The sequence below is a fragment of the Bemisia tabaci genome, chromosome 2 (genome assembly GCF_918797505.1).
Source record: "Bemisia tabaci chromosome 2, PGI_BMITA_v3".
Lineage (NCBI taxonomy): Eukaryota > Metazoa > Arthropoda > Insecta > Hemiptera > Aleyrodidae > Bemisia > Bemisia tabaci.
In genome coordinates, this window is record NC_092794.1 from 44855613 (window position 1) to 44876378 (window position 20766).

The 20766-nt window shown below is 38.0% G+C and overlaps 2 protein-coding genes across 2 annotated transcripts; both read right to left on the reverse strand.

The window, feature by feature from the left end:
- Positions 1 to 3462: 3462 nt before the first annotated feature.
- Positions 3463 to 5610, reverse strand: LOC109040008 (cuticle protein 8). Its single transcript, XM_019055756.2, has 2 exons — positions 5345 to 5610; positions 3463 to 4137 (listed from the first exon to the last, which is right to left on the reverse strand). The coding sequence occupies exons 1-2, from the start codon at positions 5351 to 5353 to the stop codon at positions 3769 to 3771; spliced, it is 378 nt and encodes a 125-aa protein (XP_018911301.1). The 5' UTR covers positions 5354 to 5610; the 3' UTR covers positions 3463 to 3768.
- Positions 5611 to 10332: 4722 nt separating this feature from the next.
- On the reverse strand, positions 10333 to 13144 carry LOC109040003 (cuticle protein 8). Its single transcript, XM_072296474.1, has 2 exons — positions 12955 to 13144; positions 10333 to 11202 (listed from the first exon to the last, which is right to left on the reverse strand). The coding sequence occupies exons 1-2, from the start codon at positions 12961 to 12963 to the stop codon at positions 10873 to 10875; spliced, it is 339 nt and encodes a 112-aa protein (XP_072152575.1). The 5' UTR covers positions 12964 to 13144; the 3' UTR covers positions 10333 to 10872.
- Between the last annotated feature and the right edge of the window lie 7622 nt (positions 13145 to 20766).

The window sequence follows — 20766 nt, forward strand, 5'->3', positions numbered from 1 at the left end:
CAATATCTTAATTTTTGACCGAGTTATGATAGGTCAAAGGTCAAATTTGACCTATTTTCCAAAAATCATAACTCCGGTTCAAATTATCGTAAAGAAAAATATAAAACGGGAAAATTTACCAAATTGTGTCCGCTTTTAAGTAAAAATTGCAGAAATCACTTCGCTGTAATTTTAAGGGGGGGCTCGGACCCCCAAATACGTCAATTCAAAGGTCATTCAATTTTCCCGCGAAAAAAGGCAATTTCCCCTAGATTTGCCTCCACATTATCTCAGTAAGGTCAAAATTAGTTCAACATTACGTTGGCAAGTCCCCAAATTTCGGGAAAAGTTAAAAAAAAACGAAATTTAAACGGTCAAATATAATTTAATCACCTTAAATTTCGTTTTTTTTTTAAACTTTTCCCGAAATTTGGGGACTTGCCAACGTAATGTTGAACTAATTTTGACCTTACTGAGATAATGTGGAGGCAAATCTAGGGGAAATTGCCTTTTTTCGCGGGAAAATTGAATGACCTTTGAATTGACGTATTTGGGGGTCCGAGCCCCCCCTTAAAATTACAGCGAAGTGATTTCTGCAATTTTTACTTAAAAGCGGACACAATTTGGTAAATTTTCCCGTTTTATATTTTTCTTTACGATAATTTGAACCGGAGTTATGATTTTTGGAAAATAGGTCAAATTTGACCTTTGACCTATCATAACTCGGTCAAAAATTAAGATATTGATCTGCGGTTTGCGCCAAAATTCTTAGTTTTTTATGCTCTTTCGAATGATGTATCACAAGATAGGGGTTGCCATTTGAAAAAAAAAAGTTGGGGGCCCGCGCGCCCCCCCTGAGGGGGGACCAAAATTTTGACCCCCCCAAAAGATGGTCCCCTTTGAGATAGGAACATTCCCAAAGTTTCATTACCCTAGCTCAATTCGTTCAAAAGTTAGCAGGGGTGGGACGGACTTTTGGTACACCCTGTATATCAAAATCAAGTTTAACAGAAACGCCTTAAGTTGCATTTCGGGGGAAAAAGAACTTAAATTGGCTTTGAATTCACTAGTCGTAAATTTTCTTCTGTCAGAAATTCAAAGTCGGGGAAAAAATGGTGATTTTAGCGGATAAATTTTTTCCTTAACATTGAGTCCTACGGATGTATCAAACTTCAGAATTTGTTTTTATGGTTTGAAACTTCATACGACTTAATGAGCTTTTGTCAATCTTGGTACACTTCTCCTGGACTAGGCTTTTTTCCCTACAGGACTGAATCTATCCTATCGGAAAGACAAAAAATCAGCAAAATACTACATATGCAGGAGCAACGATTTTTAGAAGAGTATCATCAAAATTTAATAGCAAGCTAAGTGCACTCCTGTGAGGACATACGAAGCCAAAACGCCCTAATTTCCATCGATATGAAATACGGACATCCATAGTCGCCTATCAAAGCGTTTTTTGGAGGTATCGTCTGCTATAACCTTATCCTAACCTGGCGTTAAAGTGTCCGATCATCCGAAAATCTGCCGTACAACGCCTTCACTTTCACCTATACGCACGTGAGCATCCACTGAGCACGAATAGACGTATCCAGGCCTTATTTGGTCACGTACCGCCCGCTGACTTTTTCTTAACCTGGCGTTAAAGTCTCCAATCTGGCACCTAAACGCCTTCACCTCTATCAATATGCAATGCAAATGTTCATTAAGCACGAATAGTTGTATCCATTCGTTATTCGGATGTGCACCGTTCGCTGACTTTTTCCTAACCTGGCGTTAAAGTCCCACTCATTCTAACACAAGCATACAAAGTCAAAACGCCTTCATTGGAGTCGATTTCAAACATTTGAAATTGTTTTTGCAAAACTGAAACTCGCTCAGTTTTCTGCATGTGAATAAAATAAAATGGACGTATTTCTGTCAAACGGAACTAAGCGCCATAGGGAGAGGAGGGTAGTGGGGGGCTTGGATTGGCGGCGGATCCGGGCGTCGGGCTCATTCCGTCTTATGCTCGCAATGCTTTTCCATGGCGCTTAAGTCCGTTTGACAGAACGCGCTACCCGGCATTCTAAATTCCTCAAAAGGAACTCAAATTGGCGCTTAGTTCCGTTTGACAGAAATACGTCCAAATAAAATATGACTTAAGCTGATTCAGGTTAAATGCACCCAATTCTCAGGCACACCGATGCTAATACACGCATTCATGGCTAATTTGGGGAATGATTTTGGTTTGTCGCTGTAATACATCCCAGATGTGGACTTTTTAATTATTTAAGACACTGTCAACTTAAGGAGAAGCATATACCAAGGTAATCAAACCACAAAGAAGAAAATAGCTGGTAGTGTGCATACGAAAGAATATTGGACACCTCAAGATTTTTCATATCGTGCCGTTTACAAGGTAGAAGTGGACATATTTAGGAGAAAGTGGAAAATCTCAGTTTGATTAATGGTTTCTTTATTAAATTTCAATGTTGATGTACAATTTAAGTGTGTGAAGTATAACTTTATTTTCCAAACTCAACTCTTTTGTACACCATTCAGTGTTTTTTTCACCGACGTTTCAATTTTTAATCGTTGTTATTCATCAGAAAAAACTTTGCGCATGCAATGATCAGTGTGTTCGTTTTTCATTTTTTTCGTTTTTCTTCGATGCTAAATTGTATTTTTATCTGTACTCGAAAGGTAATAAACGAATTCTTCAAGCCATAGTCCCTCTCAAATAACTCAATATTTCAAGAAATGCGGAGATTTCATTGAATTCCATGTTTATCACATAAACCCGACGATAAGTATCGATCGCTTTAATTTAAATCTCATAATTAGTTTTATATAAAATTACTTGGCAAGAATCCTGCGGGTTAATGTTACACCAAGACAAGGTATCATTTCATACATATTTTGAATTTGATATATGTAGGTATATATTTTGCACAAATTCTCGGTGTGATATTTTCCTTGAGTTCTGTTATCAATATGTACTTGTACATCAACTATTCGTGAGAAGTTCACTGATACTTTACTAATGAAATTAAGCACGTATCTGAACCTAGAATATTCTGAATTTTTAAGCAAAACATGATTTTCTTTAAAAAATTTCATCAATTTATTGATTTTTAAATCTCAATTGTTCTGGAGTATTAGCAAATCGATGTAGTCTCTCAAAACCTAACATGCTGTTTTTTCTCTGTGGAGTAAATTTTTTAAATCTAAGTGAAGAAACGTCAGGTGACTTTGCTGCTGATCAAATTGAAAAATGATAGAATTTTTGCACATCAAATATCTGTCTCGATACTAAATTGGCACTCTTCGAAAATTGGTATTTGTTTATTAAAACTTCACTGAGCATTCATTCCCATCATCCAAAAAGAGTTTTTTTTTTTTTTTCATGTATTTTCAAGTATTTTATGCGCAATATTTCAAAGATAAATGTATACTCATGACGTTCAAGGATAAACCAAAATCAAAGTTAACACGATATTGCAGATCTTTTGAAAATTTTTATTCAATATTTACAACAGAATTAATATAATTCCAAAAATTTCGGAGCCTCCTCTTTACATCGAAAATCGTTGCAAGAGCGACGGGTACAACTTTTTGAAAGACGAAAACAGGAGGAGGAGGACAAGGATGGAGGCATTCGTCGACCTCTTGTCAGCGAGTAAGCGTATGAGCCATAATTCGTTTTTGACTAGTAACATGGTGACGTCACTGGCGACGCCCTAGTGACGCACTGCGGGGGCAGAAATCAGTCTTCAGACCCTAGAGCTGAGTAAATGTAGAAGTTTAGTATTTGGCGGGTTGTTGATGTCCGTAGCCACCATGGCCGTAGTTCTGGGGATGCGAGATCTTGGAAGTCTGGACGTGGGCGACGAATCCGTGGCCTTCGTCAGAGTAGTGGACGGTGCGCTCTCCACCGTAGGGCTCCTGGAGCTTGTAGACTCCCTTGACGTAGTGACCGTCTCCGCTCTCCTCCTGGCTGTGAACATCGTGGGTGTGGGGGTCGTGGACGGAGTATTTGAACTCGTATTTGATTGGCTGCGAAGGGTAGGAGGGCTCCTGGTGGTAGCCGTGGCCGCCGTAGGATTGTTGTTGGTGGCCGTATTGGGGAGCACAGCTCACGGCGGCGATGAGGGCCAAAGATACTGCTACGATCTGTCGAGAAAGAAATTTTCGGTTAGACAGGACAGTAAAAATGGGGATGGTTGTCGATTGAACTATCGGGTTGATCAGAGACAGTATATTTGGACTGTATTTTGCAATTTGGAACTATAGATTCTGGCTTTTCTGGAAAAACACTTATGTGCAAAGGGAAACTAATAGCACATACGTTTTTTTAAACCGGGTTAGAATGTATGGTTCCAAATTGCAAAATGTAGTCCATTTAGACATCTCGAATTTGACTACATTTTGCAATTGGGAGCTACAATTTCCCGCTCATCCGTAAAAACACGTATTTGCGTAGGGAAACTAATGACACATACGTTGTTTCTAAACTGAGCCAGGAATTGTAGTTACATCGCAAAATGTGGTCCAATTATCAATCCGAGCAATGTCATCAGGTGAGGCCAAACTCAAGTTCGGAGGCCAACGTTACTTTTCACCCAATGATAATTGATCAGCAATTTCTTGAGTGTCAAATTCGCTGAATGATGACTGATGAATTTCGGGGCGAGCACCATGCTAAGTGAGTTTATCCTAAATATAAACCGAAATTCTTGACCAATTGCTCAACTCTTCGTTCACCAGTCATCGTAAAGCGAATTTGAGCCTTGGTGCGTCAGAAAGTAACTTTACAATGATTGGGAAGATAGCAGTGCGAGGTCTGTGAAAAATGTCGTCTCTGGAATAGATTGCCACACATTTTTCTTACAATTCAAGCGGAAAAGTTTGTAAAATCGATTTCTTACTTACTATGGCTCTTTCTTTTTCTTCTTTTTAATTAGATATTTCTAGATGGCGAACAAGAGATTTTACGAATATAAAAATTATAATGATAAGGTTAAAATCTACAAACGTGTTTAAAATGTAGGACTAGCGGTTTTAGTTATTACAGATCGATGGTTAAATGTGAAAAATTTGTTTCTCAAATTGGAAATTCAAACTGCATAATCTACAATTATGTCTTATTTTCTTTGAAGGAAATGAATTCAAATGCAATCAAAATATACCAAATTTTATGTGAATTTTTTCGAATAAGTGAAGAAAATCAATGGAAAATTCCAATAGAAATTGTTGGTCGGTTTTCCTTCGGAAAAAGGACACGTACCTAAGCAAAACCTTGCAACGTCGCAATTTGAGGTATATTTTATCGAATTATTTAGCCATCGAGATGCTGAAAATAAGAAATTATGAATCTCACCTTGTACATGATGGTGTTTGTGAGTTTCTGGGATGTTCTAGAGCAAAGGACAAGCGAAGACTGTGCTCTGTCGGAAAAGGACGGGCGCTTTTATAGCGAGCGAGCGATTTTCGGGGGTGTTTGGGCAATACTTGCGCCAGCTGCGCGAAAGTGAAGCGACGCGACGCGCGAAAAAAGTCCCCGCTGCACGGGCCACGGTCCTTTACGAAAACAAGTGCATAAAAACTGGACGAAATTACGGCGGCCAAACCGATTCGGGGGCAACAATTATTACGTGTCATCGACAGCCAAGCTTGCGCCAGTTTTGAAACTGAGACAAGTGTAACGCTCACAGCGCTGTCACATTGAAATTTCAGCAAAGGCCCCTTTTAATCAAATTAGTTTGATTATACTGATCGACGAATCTAACGTAGAAAAATCCATTGATCGAATTTCCGTATCACTCATCAATTGGGGAGGGTATTGATTCGATCGACATGAACTGATCGACACCGATTCGATCGACATATTTTTAAAAAATCAGTGTCGATTCGATCGACATGAATCGATCCAAAAATGAAAACGTGAACCGATCGACGATACTCGATCGGCAACCGTGGATCAATCAACAAATCCGCAAATCGATCGACAAATCCGTGAATCGATCGACAAACCCTTGAATAGATCGAAAATCTTGTGAATCGATCGACAACTTCTTGAATCGATCGACAACTTCTCGAATCGATCGACAACTTCGTGAATCGATCGACAGCTTCTTGAATCGATCGACAACTTCGTGAATCGATTGAAAACACCGCGAATCGATCGTCAACACTGTGAATCTATCGACAAAAACCGAGTATTCACTATTTTCCGATCGAATCGGTGTCAATTGGTCCACGTTGATCGATTCACGTTTCATGTTGATCGAATCCATGCCCTCCATCAATGGGTGCTTTATACTTTTTAAGGGGATGGTGATGGTTTTAATGTTTGTAAGGACACAAATAATTATTAATTTTCATACGCTCATCATAATACCTAACTAAACCATACCTAATGTGACCTTTCAAAAATAACCAGAAGAGGCTCCCTCTGGCAGGATAGCCGCAGAGAGCAAATATCGATGCCTGATGCGAAAAATGCGTGTATCGATTGGAACTTTTAAGAATTCTCGATTACGTCGTACCGACCTCCTAAGAGGAAAACTAATCACAATGCAACATTTCCTAGCAAGTCTCAGTTTTTTTTTAGAACGAGTGGAAACTAATACACACAAAATTGTATTAGAATGTTTGACCAAAGAAGGGCTTAACTAAAATAAAGCGTCACATGTTTCCTCTTCAAAATCTTACGTAGAAAACTATAATAACGGGAGGTTCAGAGATCACTCCCTAAACAAGATATTAACAAGTGTTTTCAACACAGATCAAGTGGACATCGTATAGCAAAAAGTAAGCAAGCCACATCAGCTATTTCCAAATTTAATCAGAAAATTTAACTCCTGACAAGAGAACATTTGTGCAGATTTCTTTGCAAATTTTAAGGAATTTACTTCGTACTATGCAGAAAATTCACTGAAATTTGTGCAAAAATCCCAACAAGAGTTTTCAGGTAGAAAATTAAACTGAGCAAATTAACTTGGCAACAGCTATTTTGGCTTGGTTCTTTTCTGCTTAACGCGGTCCAAGTGGGAGTTGGATCATACGAATGACGTCATTCGTATTTTTTCCATTTATCTCAATTTCATCACGTAATATTCAAAAACCTAAGTCATATATCCAAAATCAGAATGGAGCGGGCTCATTGATTGACTATTCCCCGCCGATTGCCGCAAAATCATGGAAATCGGCCCAGTAGAACGCTTATGATTTCGATACTTTCTACAAGTTAAAAATCTAGGAACTAATAGTAGCAACGTTGACCCGAATCTATGCTGTTGCGTCGGAAAAGTCTTCACATTTCGTCATCCCTTTGACGTAAGGACGTATCTTGATTTCCACGTGAATCCTATTTTCTATATAAGTCCATGCTTTCCAGGGTTCATGTGAAAATCGGGTTACGCCTTTACGTCAGAGGAGCGACGATTCAATAGACTCGCTCCTCAGGCGTATAAGGAGTATCTTGATTTCCGCATGAGTTACAAAAATCATTGATTCTTTTGTAAAGCAGGGCTCACGTGGAAGTTGAGGTATACGCCTCTACGTTAGAGGGGTGACGATAAGTACTTTGAATTATTGCGGAACATCACAGCCACCCTTGAGTTAAAGTAAACTCCTGAATTTTGGCACCGCTGTTACTGCTGCGCCAGTGCAAAGCTGTGTAGGTTTGAGGCATTTTTTGTCGTCTTCCGTTACTTTTGTCACCTGATTTCGTTCGACGGTCACCTACAAAACCCGGTCAGACAGCCGGTGGCGTGGCGTGCTTTGCGATTCATCGATTGATCTGCCATTTAAACCTATGGAAAAGTATCGATAGAAAAGTGTTCGCAACGAACACCATAATAATCGATTCTCTACCATAGCTTCAAATGGGGGAAAGTCGATAATCGATCATTCACGCCTCGCCGCTGGACAGAACGTGCCCGACGCCATTGCTCCCTCCGCAATCCCTCGATTTGGGGACTTAACATGCCTTCAATCGTTTGCACTAATCTAACTTGCATACAGTGACCACGTCCCTTTGCCCTAGGAAATGAACCTGGACCATAACCTTTTACTGCATATTTTAAGGTCTGCATCGGTGCCAGATTTGCAATTATTAGCTGCACTCGATGTAATTTAAATGAAAATATTCATGGAGTTACTTTAATAGGGCCCTTGACGCAGTTATCAACATTTTTTACAGTTTCAGCCGGTTTCCCTCGCCTAAATGTTATATAATTTATTTAAATATTGTGGCGCCAGTCTGAGCTTCCTGAATCAATCCGTCTTTATGTGACCCGAAGTTGAGGTATGTTTATTAATTGGGCGGTATTGACCAAAATAAATCTAATTACATCAAACGTTGCCCAATTTTCTCACTTGTTATTATTTTTGCCAACAAAATCAGAAAAATTATATTTTAAAACTTTGCGAAAATATTTGCCACAGTCAACGGGTAATATCCCATCATTTTCAAGGCGTTATGTTACGCTCTTTAGCTTTCCTGTAGAGTAATGTTACTGAATGGAACTAGGCAACGTTCATGTAGTCAGTCTAATTCTTGATTAATACTTTCAATATGGGTTAAATTCAGTCGTAGGGATGCCTAGTCGGTCTTAGTTTTATACAAAAAACTCTGCACAATAGAGGCCCTTTTTTGGGGGAGGGAGGGGGCTAAAATGCCTCCAACGTGCATGATTACGAAGAAGTAGTTTAGTTTAGAAGTAGTAGTCCGTTTACTTCTTTTGCCGGAAAGTGTTTTTTCACCTCTATTATTTAAAAACATATGACTGACTTATTGCGTGGAATCCATATTTAAAGTTTGTGGAAGGAAAATGTTTGATGCACGCATATCAATGTTTGGCTAAAAATCTCAATTTAAAATTTTACAAAATTTCTCAAATAATTTAATATTTCTCACTTTTCCCTCCAATATCTGAACCTCTTTTTGTCAGAATGAGTGATGACAACTCCAGCAAATGAGTAACACTGAATATCGTCCGTTTCAATGCTCATGTGAATTATTTAATATCAGAAAACGAAGTAACATTCCGACTTAAAATGTCATTGATTCAATAATTTTCATCATAATATGAGGAAATTTCAGCCATACTTTATGACCTCTCTTGTTTCTTTCGGCAATACATTTTAGGAGAGATCTTATAAAAACAATAAACTCTATTAAGCGAGGAAATATCAGGAAAAGATTAAGAATTCGGAATATGAGTGGTGCTTTTGGGGCAGGAATTCCCTCAAGTTTATGTATTTGAAGATACAGCACCGCAGTTAATGTAACTGAGGATACTCATTGCAACATTTCAACGGATAAACGAATAAGTATCTCGATGCTGTCCCTTGGATTAAAGGCAGAGTTTCAAAAATTTCAGGCAAATACGTTCTGAAAGCATTATTCTGTTTATCTAGTTCCACGGATGGTCAATTCATCCAGAAGCCCTTTTAAACTAGGGAATTTGTCTGACAAAACTGATTTAAAATTTGCCGTATGGTCACATATTTTGTCGCTCATAACGTCGAAGTTTCTGAAGTACTTGCTTCGGAAAGGCTTTCCCTCCCCTAATTTTTCCTTGCCTCCATTATTTGCGTAATTTTTGGACTCTTCATGATTCTCAACATGTATTTTGAAAGCACACTAAACTGTGTTTCCCCCTTAATACTTCAAATACATAAAATAAAACTCATTTGCTGGTCAATAAAAATAAAAATGAAAAAACCTTATTTTCATATTCTGGACCAACACGAATTTCCAAATAGGAAATTATTATAAGTAAACCAATTCTTAGAGTTGAAAAAATGTCGAGTCGCGTTTATCAGTTTCAATTATAAATTGAATATTCTGTAATTGATTAAAAAAAAGGTTTTTTTTATTGAATATCGGATGCATTTTCTCAAATATTTCGAATGTAATTTTGATGGGGTTTTCTTTAAAAGTAATACTGATGAGCAAAATTGTTGACATTTTGTGTAAGCTTCTTTCATTCTGTCAATTTAATGAATTGTTCTGGGGTTTTCTTCTTATTTTGTACGTATCTTTCGCAAAATACTACATGAGTGTAGCAATTGCAAGTTGGACTGAATAATTTTGCAGTTTGGAACTATAAATTCTGACTCTTCTGGAAAAAAAACTTTTGCGCATTAGGAACCTAATGGCACATATGTTGTTTTTAAACCGGGCTAGAATCTGTAGGTCCAAATTGCAAAATGTAGTCCAGTTAATGTCTGAAATATGTTATCGAATAGATACTTCATTTGATCTTCACTAATATACTGTGAATTCCAACGTGTACTATTATATTCGCATCTATTTTGTAAACCGATTCATATTTAAAGGAAGCACAACAAGGCAAATTGATTTTTGGTATGGTATGATTTATTCACGATGAGATGAATTAGATTCTTTGCAGTTTACACAAAAATATCAAGAGAATCAGTTTGAAAACATTTAAATGATCTTTCGATCGAGTGCATGCAGTTGCTGTCACAAGTACTCACAAAATCAACAAAAAACAAACAAAAATGAGTAAATAAGACGATCCTAATTCAGTCTTTTATCACAAGAATCTTTTACAAGTTGCACGTTCGGTCAAAATTGGCACTAATGGAAGTGAAAATGAAGAATGATGATGACAATGAAAATAGTATGATGATAATGATGAATATGATGTATACGAAGAATGAAAATGAGAATGAAAGAAATGATGTGAGGTAAAGGATGATCTATGAAGATGATGAGAATGATGAGAAAAGGCCGACCATCATATTAGTCCTGGCAAAGTTGTGGGATTTGATTTTAGCTCGTGCCTGCCGGTGATTTTCGAGTCAAACTCATGAGGAGGTATGGATTCGGGTGTGTGGGTGCGATGGGAAGGAGATTTTGAGGTTAGGTTCTTAATGTCCGTAGCCACCATGTCCGTAGTTCTGGGGATGCGAGATCTTGGAGGTGTGTACGTGGGCGACGAATCCGTGTCCGTTGTCGGAGTACTCGACGACGCGCTCTCCTCCGTAGGGTTCGTTGAGCTTGTAGACTCCCTTGACGTAGTGACCGTCTCCGCTCTCTTCCTGGCTGTGGACATCGTGGGTGTGGGGGTCGTGGACGGAGTATTTGAACTCGTATTTGATTGGCTCCGAGGGGTAGTGGGGCTCGTGGTGGTAGGACTCTTGGTGGCCGTATTGGGGCATACAGCTCACGGCGGCGACGAGGGCCAATAAAGCGGCGATCTGGAACAAAACCATGGAATTTTTCAGTCAAAATCAAAATGGCGCTCCGGAATTTGCATAATAATGGAGCCGTGCTAAGGAGGAACGTCGCATGAGTCTTCAGACGTTGTCAAATTTATTGTGATAAAATGTGAATTTTCAGACAAATCTGTGAATATTTTCCTTTCATTTTTCAGAGAATTATATTCGCAATCAGATCCAAATATTAAGAGAAAATATTCATAGCTCTCTGTGAAAATAAACATCTTACTGACAAATTTTGGCAACCCTCGAATGTTCATACGGCGTTTTCCCTTCGCAAGACAATTGGAAAATTCGTCAATTGGACCGCGTGAAACAGAAAGGCGCCAAGCCACATCAGCTTTTGCCAAAATTTAATTGGGAAATTCAATTTTTTACATGAAATCGGTTCTGCGGATTTTCGTGCAAATTTTAGTGAACTTTCTTTATGTCATGAAGCAAATTCCTTAAAATTTTCAAAAAAGTCCGCACGAACGTTCTCTTGTAAATATTAAATTGCCCAGATTTTGGTAATGGCTGATGTGGCTTGAATCCTTTCTGTTAAAGGCGGTCCAATTATCATACAAGAATGTTCGTAAGAGTTGATTTTAGCTTTAAAACATAATGCTGAATGCGCAAAAAAAGTGTCTAAGCAGCAAACTATACTCAGTGTCTTTTTATCAAGATTTTGGTTCAATCGGACGTATCTGAGGAACTATGTGCAAATTAATAAAATCAAAGAAGCTATGTAGTTTGCAATTCTTGTGCGTATAGTTCCTTTATTTGAGCGCGTTTTCTTAAAAATGCGTGATAAAAAGTATGGATACTGTGCATCGCGGAGTGGATTTTAGAAATTTTCAACGTGCGTAACTTGATTTTAGTGCAATTCTATTAGCAAAAATTTTATTGAGTTTGCTTCTATTTCATATGTGTGCAACATATGTATTCAAATCATTGAATGCATCGTTGATTATGATTGGTTGATGCTCAGTGCTGCACAATACAATGGAAATTGCATATCGAGCCAACCTTTCAAACTAAGCCACATGTGGACTCTATTTTGAAAGTAGGAACTATAATCTCTGGCTCTTTTTAGTCACGTTTTCCTATGCGCATACGCATTTTTACGGATGAGCCAGAAATTTTAGTTCCTAATTGCAAAATGAAATCCAAATGCTTTAAACTCGAGGTTAATTTTCATTTTTCCCACGTGTTTGTTCTACTTAAAAAAATAATTTGAGAGCAACGTATTGTAAAACACCAACCCCATCATCAAATCAAAATCAACGTCACATTTATATTTTGTGGATTTGTATCCGTTGCAACTGTTCTTTCAGAGGGAAATTCAATTAAACTTTCAGCAAGCTTGTAAAATAATCGCAAAATAATAATGTAAGGCAAATTCTTAATTAAATTTCAAAATTTCCTAAAATTCAGAAAGTTGATTAGCAATACTATAATTTTACGACGAAGGCAATATTTTATATTTTATAAAATGAATTGATTCTCAACAAAATGTCAGTTTAGTTTAAAGTTAAGCCGTATACAGCCCCCAAAATGTCCTTTAGTAAATTTCCAAAATTTTTAAAAAGATTTAAAATTTAGAAATTGGACTAGATACACTGAAATTTTACGACAAAGGCAATACGGCATGCTTTTAAAAGTTATAAAATAATATGATTTTCAAAGAATTTTCATTTCGTTTTTTCGAAATAAGCCGTGTACATCCCCAAAATGAAACACGTGACTTACCTTGTACATGGTGATAGATTGGTGGGTATCGGTTGTGATAAGACTGAACACTGAAAGACAACTGTGACTGGCCACTTAGCGCCCGTCGATTTTTATACAGTTTTAATTGGACCAATTTTGTAATAACAAACGAGCGGAAAGGCGCCGAAAAATATGCAAATAAAACTCGTCATGAAACGTCCGGCGGCCAACGGAGGAGCAAAAAAAATTGTCGGTCAGCTGAAAATTACGGAGGCAAAGGAAACGCACTTCTCTCCAAATTCGGTCGGCGGCCGGTGACCTGTCAAAAACTAGATTTGTAGACATAAGAGTGCTGCAACTTACTGACTTAGTTGTGTCTCTAACGTTCTGTCACCTTTTTTTTGCAGGAATGTTGCTTAAAATAGAATTTTATTTGTTTGATATTGGTTTTTGTCGTGGGTGCTGATGGAATGTTGCTAAGTCTCCTCATCATTTGCGTTTCATTAACGATGTTCTCAGCTCCAAAACCCATGTGTTTCTTTTAGAAATAGAAGTTTTTTAGGAACCAACTCTGGAACCGAAACATGTCGATGACCAAAGTGCGATACCACGTATCTCCATTACGATGTTTCAAAATTTCCGCTCTTATTTTATTTTTGCGAAGAGGAGCCAGCCAACTTCTTAATTTAAAATTTGTACAGAATTTTATGCTAACAAAGGAAAGAAATCAATGAAATTATCTAGAAATTTTGTTGGCTATAGTTTTCCAAAGAAAAAATCTATCATGGCGGAAAGTCTGCAACGTCAGAAAGGGAGCTACATGGTTTCGCACCTCGGACATCGATGTATATTTGAGAAATCAATTTATTTTTGAACGGGGTGCTCTGGGATCAGAGCATCTCAAAGGCAAACAAGCACCGGATATATGACGCCATCGTTAAAAGTATCGTGCTCTATGGAAGTGAAGTGTGGCCTTTGACGAAAAGAACGCAAGAAATGTTGAGGGCAACTGAAATGGATTTTTGGCGGCGATCTGCCGGCATTTCGAGACGGGACCGTGTCCGTAATGAGAGAATTCGCCAGGTGATGAAGGTTGAAAAAGATATCGTGTACGACGTCATGTCCAGGCAGTTATGCTGGTATGGACATGTGCAAAGAATGTCGGAGGAGAGGTTACCCAAACAAGTTTTGGATTGGGTACCACCTGGGAAGAGGCGACGGGGACGCGGGACGTCCCGTAAAGGGTTGGCGGCAGGGCGTTGACGAAGAGATGTTGCGGTGTCAGTTGCCCGATAACCTCTGGGAAGACAGGCATATGTGGCGTTTGGGTGTCGTAGAACGCCTGAGTGCGTTATAAAGCGACTTTATAATAATAATAATAATTTATTTTTGATAGCACCTTTCAATATAAAGAAATGTCCGTCCAACTGAGAGATAGAACTTTTTCAGGAGTACGTTAGTAAATAAAAAAAAAAACATCTGAGACATAGGTGATAGACATAAAATCACATTTTTTAAATTTTCTTTCAACTGGTATTTTTAGTTTCTATAATAAATCTAATATCGATCAAAAACCTTCAAAAAGTGGCCAAAAATCGATGAAAACCCTTCCGACTCCCTTGCAAGCACTGTAGAAGTCCCCAAGTAACATTAACCAACAAAAATCGTGTCCCAGAAAATTAAAAAGGATCGATGAAAAGTGTTTTTTAAACCAAACAACTTCAAAATATTAGAATATTTAAAAGGGCTCATTTTTTTAACTCACTTTTTAAACGGCACTCGGGTAGAATAAGGCCCTGTCAACACGAACGCAGTTCGGTCGAATTAGTTCCGCAAACTGGGAGTTCCAGGAACAAGTTATAGGTGAGTTATAACAAGTTCCTAGAACAATTTCGCCCGAAGTTCCTCAAAATGTGCTCGCGTGGACAAGGTCTTTATCTCAGTCAACATAAGCAGAAGCAATGCATTCAATTATGTTGGTATTATCGCCTTGATACAACTATTCGTACTCTGTGGACGCGCGTGTTGTATCTGAAAAATTGAAGGCGCTCTGGTCACTCTAGTCCATGACGCAGTGCTCGCAGCAGTGTCTAACGCGCCGCGGCGCCGGTTCTAATGTGTGGTAAGATGAAATTCTTGGATAAAAACTAAGGAGAATAGACAGGAAAGGATATTTTCTTACGCATCAGAATATTTTATCTCACCGCCAAGCACACGAAGCCGTGATAACGTGTCACTCCGAGTACGCTGCTTCATGGTGACCGGAGTGCCTTCAATTTGTGTATGCAACACGGATGTCTACGGCTGACGCATATTTGCATCAATGCGTTATCAATGCTAGCATTGTTACTCTGCTGTAAATTATTACTTCAGGATTAAGTGAAACTTCGTATGAATACTCGAGCGTTGCTAAATTTCTTCCGATTAAATACTTATTTCCGTTTACAGTTACAATAAATTACACTCACAATTACTCAAATGTTAGAGAATTTTCTGCGCAATTTAATGTAATGATCCTTGGAATTTCAAGAAATTATGTTTCTAACTTTCCTCAACAATAATATTCTATCAGAAAAAAATTAGGAACGTTTGAATCTTCATAAGATATCCTTCCGCCGCGGTTTACTTTCTTTGGCGGCAGATTAGCCTAGCGGATGTTCTGGGTTATCTTGTATAAACTTTGCAACGCTGTATAAATACTGATTACTAGATCGTAGTGTCAACAACGCTCTCAATATCTGAGTAATATCAAATGATGAGATGGCGCCCCAGAAAGAAAAAAAATAGGAATGAAAAATGATTAAAATAGTTTTTTTAATCGAACAACTTCAATGAAATAGCATTTTTTATAGCAAAATACAAACTTCGCAGCGCTGTGTTGCCAAACCGAGCTTTAAACTCAAGCTAAAATCTTTATTTGAGGATCGTCTCATGGTAACGTTCGCTTGAAACAAATTTAAGGCAAATCTCCGCATTGTCTAAAAAGGGGAACCTTTTTGACAAGCCCCTTGGTGAAAGCGCTTACTTTTTACACATCCACTTACAAGAGTTTGAGTCAACACGACATGATTTCGTAATTTGTGAACCCAATCCAATGTAGAAATCTAATTCGAATTTTTCTACGCTGATCGATCCTGCAATACTATTCCAGTATATTTGGCAACTTCGTCTATCACTCAACTAGTAAATCCATTGCTGCAAACAAATGGATTTTTTATAGTTTTGACAGGAGTCATAATATCGCTGTTGCGTTCCTGTCTGGGTGTTTTTCGTATTCCTGGCTTAAAATTCGTAGCTTATTGCCACTATTACTTGAATAGAAGTATAATTATACTCGTGAAATACATCGGTGCACCTTTTCGCAGAACTCTGTTTGGATCCATGTCATGTTGCATGTTAACCCATCGTATCATCGTAGTAATAAAACTGATAAATGATATAGTTTAAAAATGGAACGACAAATGTTTGCCGCGGAAACCAGAGCTGTATTCTTCTTCCAGTGAGTGTTAGCTGTGGGTCATTCCACGTCAAGTGTACCAGGCTCGGAACCCGACCCCCTCCGATTTGGCTGAAAATTGGTATACGGGGTCTTTACATAATTATAAGAAACTAATTTGAAGGGTTTTCCCATCTGACGCCCCGTTCGCGAGATATCGACCCCCAAAGATGGGGTGAATTTTAGCGATATTCAAAAACGCCCGTTTTAGCGATTCTCATTTTCTCGACTTCCCTCTCTTTGACTCTCCATAGCGAGACTCTGTATCAATCCATCATACTTTGAAAGAGTGTTTCTAGACCAGTTTTTCATGTAGATTCTGAATATGCCATCGAAATTTAGCTAAAAATTATTCTAATGGCCGTAATTTAGGGTTTTTTAAAATTTACGATTTTTTCGCCATTCAATGTTCAAACTGAAAACTCGAAAAAACTGTCTCTCAGATTTTCGATTTTTTATTTTTTACTTCAAGCTTAGGATGTATACTTTCGGTTCATATACTTTTTTCAATGGAACTCGGACGGTTAAGGGCCTAAAAAAATTCAAATAGGCCAAAAAAGGTCAAAAATGGTAAAAAAAGACGAATTTTTACATGTAAATCCAAATCTTTCGATAGTAAACTCTTCAATTATCGATATTTTTTCCCTTTCTACCCTCTAATATGTATAAAATCAGACTAGCAACGCTTCCCATACATTCACCGATCGATTAACGGCCTGAGGGAAACCGGAAACCGACCAAATATCCTCGAAATTTACGCAAAAAGGCGATTTTTCACATCGTAACCGATGCATACCATGGATTGTAACTGCAATTTCTAATTTTCTCTACCTATTTCAACCTTAAGGTATATACTTTCGAGTAATAAACACTTACTAACGTGCATCGATGGGGCACGGGTCTAAACGGAAATTAAAACCGGCCGGAAATGCTCAAAAATGACGGCGAAAAAACGATTTATTACACGGGAACCGATGCATCTCCTGAATAGTCACTGAAGTTTTAATTTTTTCTCTTTACTTCAACCTTATGGTGTAATCTTTCGAGTACTTAACACTAATAAAAGTGCATCGATGTGTTACGGAGCTAAACGGAAATGGAAACCGGCCGAAAATGCTCAAAAAGGCGGGGTTTCCCACGGTAATCCGAGCATCTCATGAATAGTCACTGCAATTTTAATTTTTTTTCTCTTCTTCGAACTCAAGGTGTACTTTTGAAAAGCTTACATTACACATTATCCATTTATTGGTAAAATATCTAAAAAAAAAATCGAATTAGAAATAAACCGAAAATTCAAAAAAAAAAAAAAAAAAAAAAAAAAAAAAAAAAAAAAAAAAAAAAAAAAAAAAGGCGATAAATGACGTTGAATAACTGAAGTTGATTTGAATCGATGATATGATTTAAAGGAGCCGATGCTTGCATCATAAAAATCGCCGATTATAAACTTGACGGTGGAAAAATATGATGCACTTCATCGATCTTTTGGAGGACCTTTCTAAAGGTAAAGGCAGCCCGACACTCGTTTCAAAAAAGTTAGAAGCCAAGATAACTAGCTAAGAATTACACCCCTACGGCTTCTGAATAGAGGCGATGAAGAACGGCTAGCCCTAACTTTTTTTTTTTCTCACGTGGAGGAGGTTGAGGGGAATCCGTCGGCGGACGATGTCCAATGAGGGACCAAGTGTGCCTTAGACTTCGACTTGACTGAGAATTCCAGCAATAGTTACAATAAAATGAGGAAGATAGTTCGAATAAGAACTGGAGGTTTGACTTGGACCTGATTTACGGGCAGGAAGAAAATATCGTTCATTAATATGACAATAATATTGCAAAAAAGTAAATGCTAAAATTTGAAAAAGGGTGAGACATCACGCTGCCTTTCCGTACACCCGTATAATTTATTTGCTGGAAAACTCAGAATCCCAAATTTTAACAGCGGATTTATACCAAAGAAAAAGCGACGATACAAATGAAATAGAGCAAGGAACAAAACCATAATTAATATAAACTTCGAAGTATTCAGACTTTCAGCGATTCTACCTTTTTTTACTTTTTCACTCGAGAGGTTGCCAGATTGTGCGATAAATGTGAATATTTTACATGGATTTGAATTGGGAAAAGTGTTTAAAAAAAAAACAACTTATCTGGCAACAGTAGAGTCCGGGGGGGACAAGAGGCTGCCTTCCTGGGAAAACCCATGATTTAGCCGGAAATGTCATTAAAACAATTGATTCCGTTTGAAGCATCAATTGTATACCAGGGGAAAGCTATTTTAAAATAATAATTGTAAATGGACACAGATGCTACAGAGAGGGAAAAAGGGAAGGGAAAGGAAATGAAATGAGGATATGATTACTAATATGCAATCAGAGAGAATAAAACAAAAACATCAGAGAAATTTATATGCGATGAAAGTATAAGAAAAAAGGAACTCGAACTATAGTATCGTTGAGCAGTTTTTAGACCCCTACGCCACCGATAATCTTCTTAAGAGGTAAAGATGAACTTTTGCTACTTCAGCAAGTCAAATCGCGGAAGGAGATGCATGGATTGTCTTTTTCCGCCACCCGATGGGATGACGTCCCAATCAAACGCGTTTGTGAAGAAATGATCGATCCCCATCATCGCTTCATCTCCACACATCTATTCATGTGCAAACGATGGCACGCTCCGGCAACAAGGTTCTGTGACGAAATCATCTTTGCCTCCAGAGTCTCCAAAATGTATACATCTTAGTGCTCAAATGCCCAATCACTGAGAAAAATAGCTCGCGGAGCGAGCCGAATGTCACTCGCGTAGCGAGTGCTCGGGGGTCAAGGGGGCGCAGCCCCTTGGCTGGCCGTGACGGACGCGCAAAGCAAGTCCAGAACGGCTAGTAAAACCATAAAAACCAGAGTTTCAGAAAAGAAAGAGGAACCTAAGGTCTTGACTTGACCTGACCGCATCACTGGAGGCCGTACTTGACCACTGAGCTCAATCAAAAGAGAACGAAGAGGCCGACCCCTGGGGCAGTTACTCTGAGTCACCTTCTCTTTCTTATAGCTCAGGAGAGAAAAGATTAGAGGAAGTGAAATATCAATCTACGGAGTGGATTATATCAATCTAAAGGAGTGTCAGGCTGCCTTTACCTTTAGAAAGGTCCTCCAAAAGATCGATGAAGTGCATCATATTTTTCCACCGTCAAGTTTATAATCGGCGATTTTTATGATGCAAGCATCGGCTCCTTTAAATCATATCATCGATTCAAATCAACTTCAGTTATTCAACGTCATTTATCGCCTTTTTTTTTTTTTTTTTTTTTTTTTTTTTTTGAATTTTCGGTTTATTTCTAATTCGATTTTTTTTTTAGATATTTTACCAATAAATGGATAATGTGTAATGTAAGCTTTTCAAAAGTACACCTTGAGTTCGAAGAAGAGAAAAAAAATTAAAATTGCAGTGACTATTCATGAGATGCTCGGATTACCGTGGGAAACCCCGCCTTTTTGAGCATTTTCGGCCGGTTTCCATTTCCGTTTAGCTCCGTAACACATCGATGCACTTTTATTAGTGTTAAGTACTCGAAAGATTACACCATAAGGTTGAAGTAAAGAGAAAAAATTAAAACTTCAGTGACTATTCAGGAGATGCATCGGTTCCCGTGTAATAAATCGTTTTTCGCCGTCATTTTTGAGCATTTCCGGCCGGTTTTAATTTCCGTTTAGACCCGTGCCCCATCGATGCACGTTAGTAAGTGTTTATTACTCGAAAGTATATACCTTAAGGTTGAAATAGGTAGAGAAAATTAGAAATTGCAGTTACAATCCATGGTATGCATCGGTTACGATGTGAAAAATCGCCTTTTTGCGTAAATTTCGAGGATATTTGGTCGGTTTCCGGTTTCCCTCAGGCCGTTAATCGATCGGTGAATGTATGGGAAGCGTTGCTAGTCTGATTTTATACATATTAGAGGGTAGAAAGGGAAAAAATATCGATAATTGAAGAGTTTACTATCGAAAGATTTGGATTTACATGTAAAAATTCGTCTTTTTTTACCATTTTTGACCTTTTTTGGCCTATTTGAATTTTTTTAGGCCCTTAACCGTCCGAGTTCCATTGAAAAAAGTATATGAACCGAAAGTATACATCCTAAGCTTGAAGTAAAAAATAAAAAATCGAAAATCTGAGAGACAGTTTTTTCGAGTTTTCAGTTTGAACATTGAATGGCGAAAAAATCGTAAATTTTAAAAAACCCTAAATTACGGCCATTAGAATAATTTTTAGCTAAATTTCGATGGCATATTCAGAATCTACATGAAAAACTGGTCTAGAAACACTCTTTCAAAGTATGATGGATTGATACAGAGTCTCGCTAT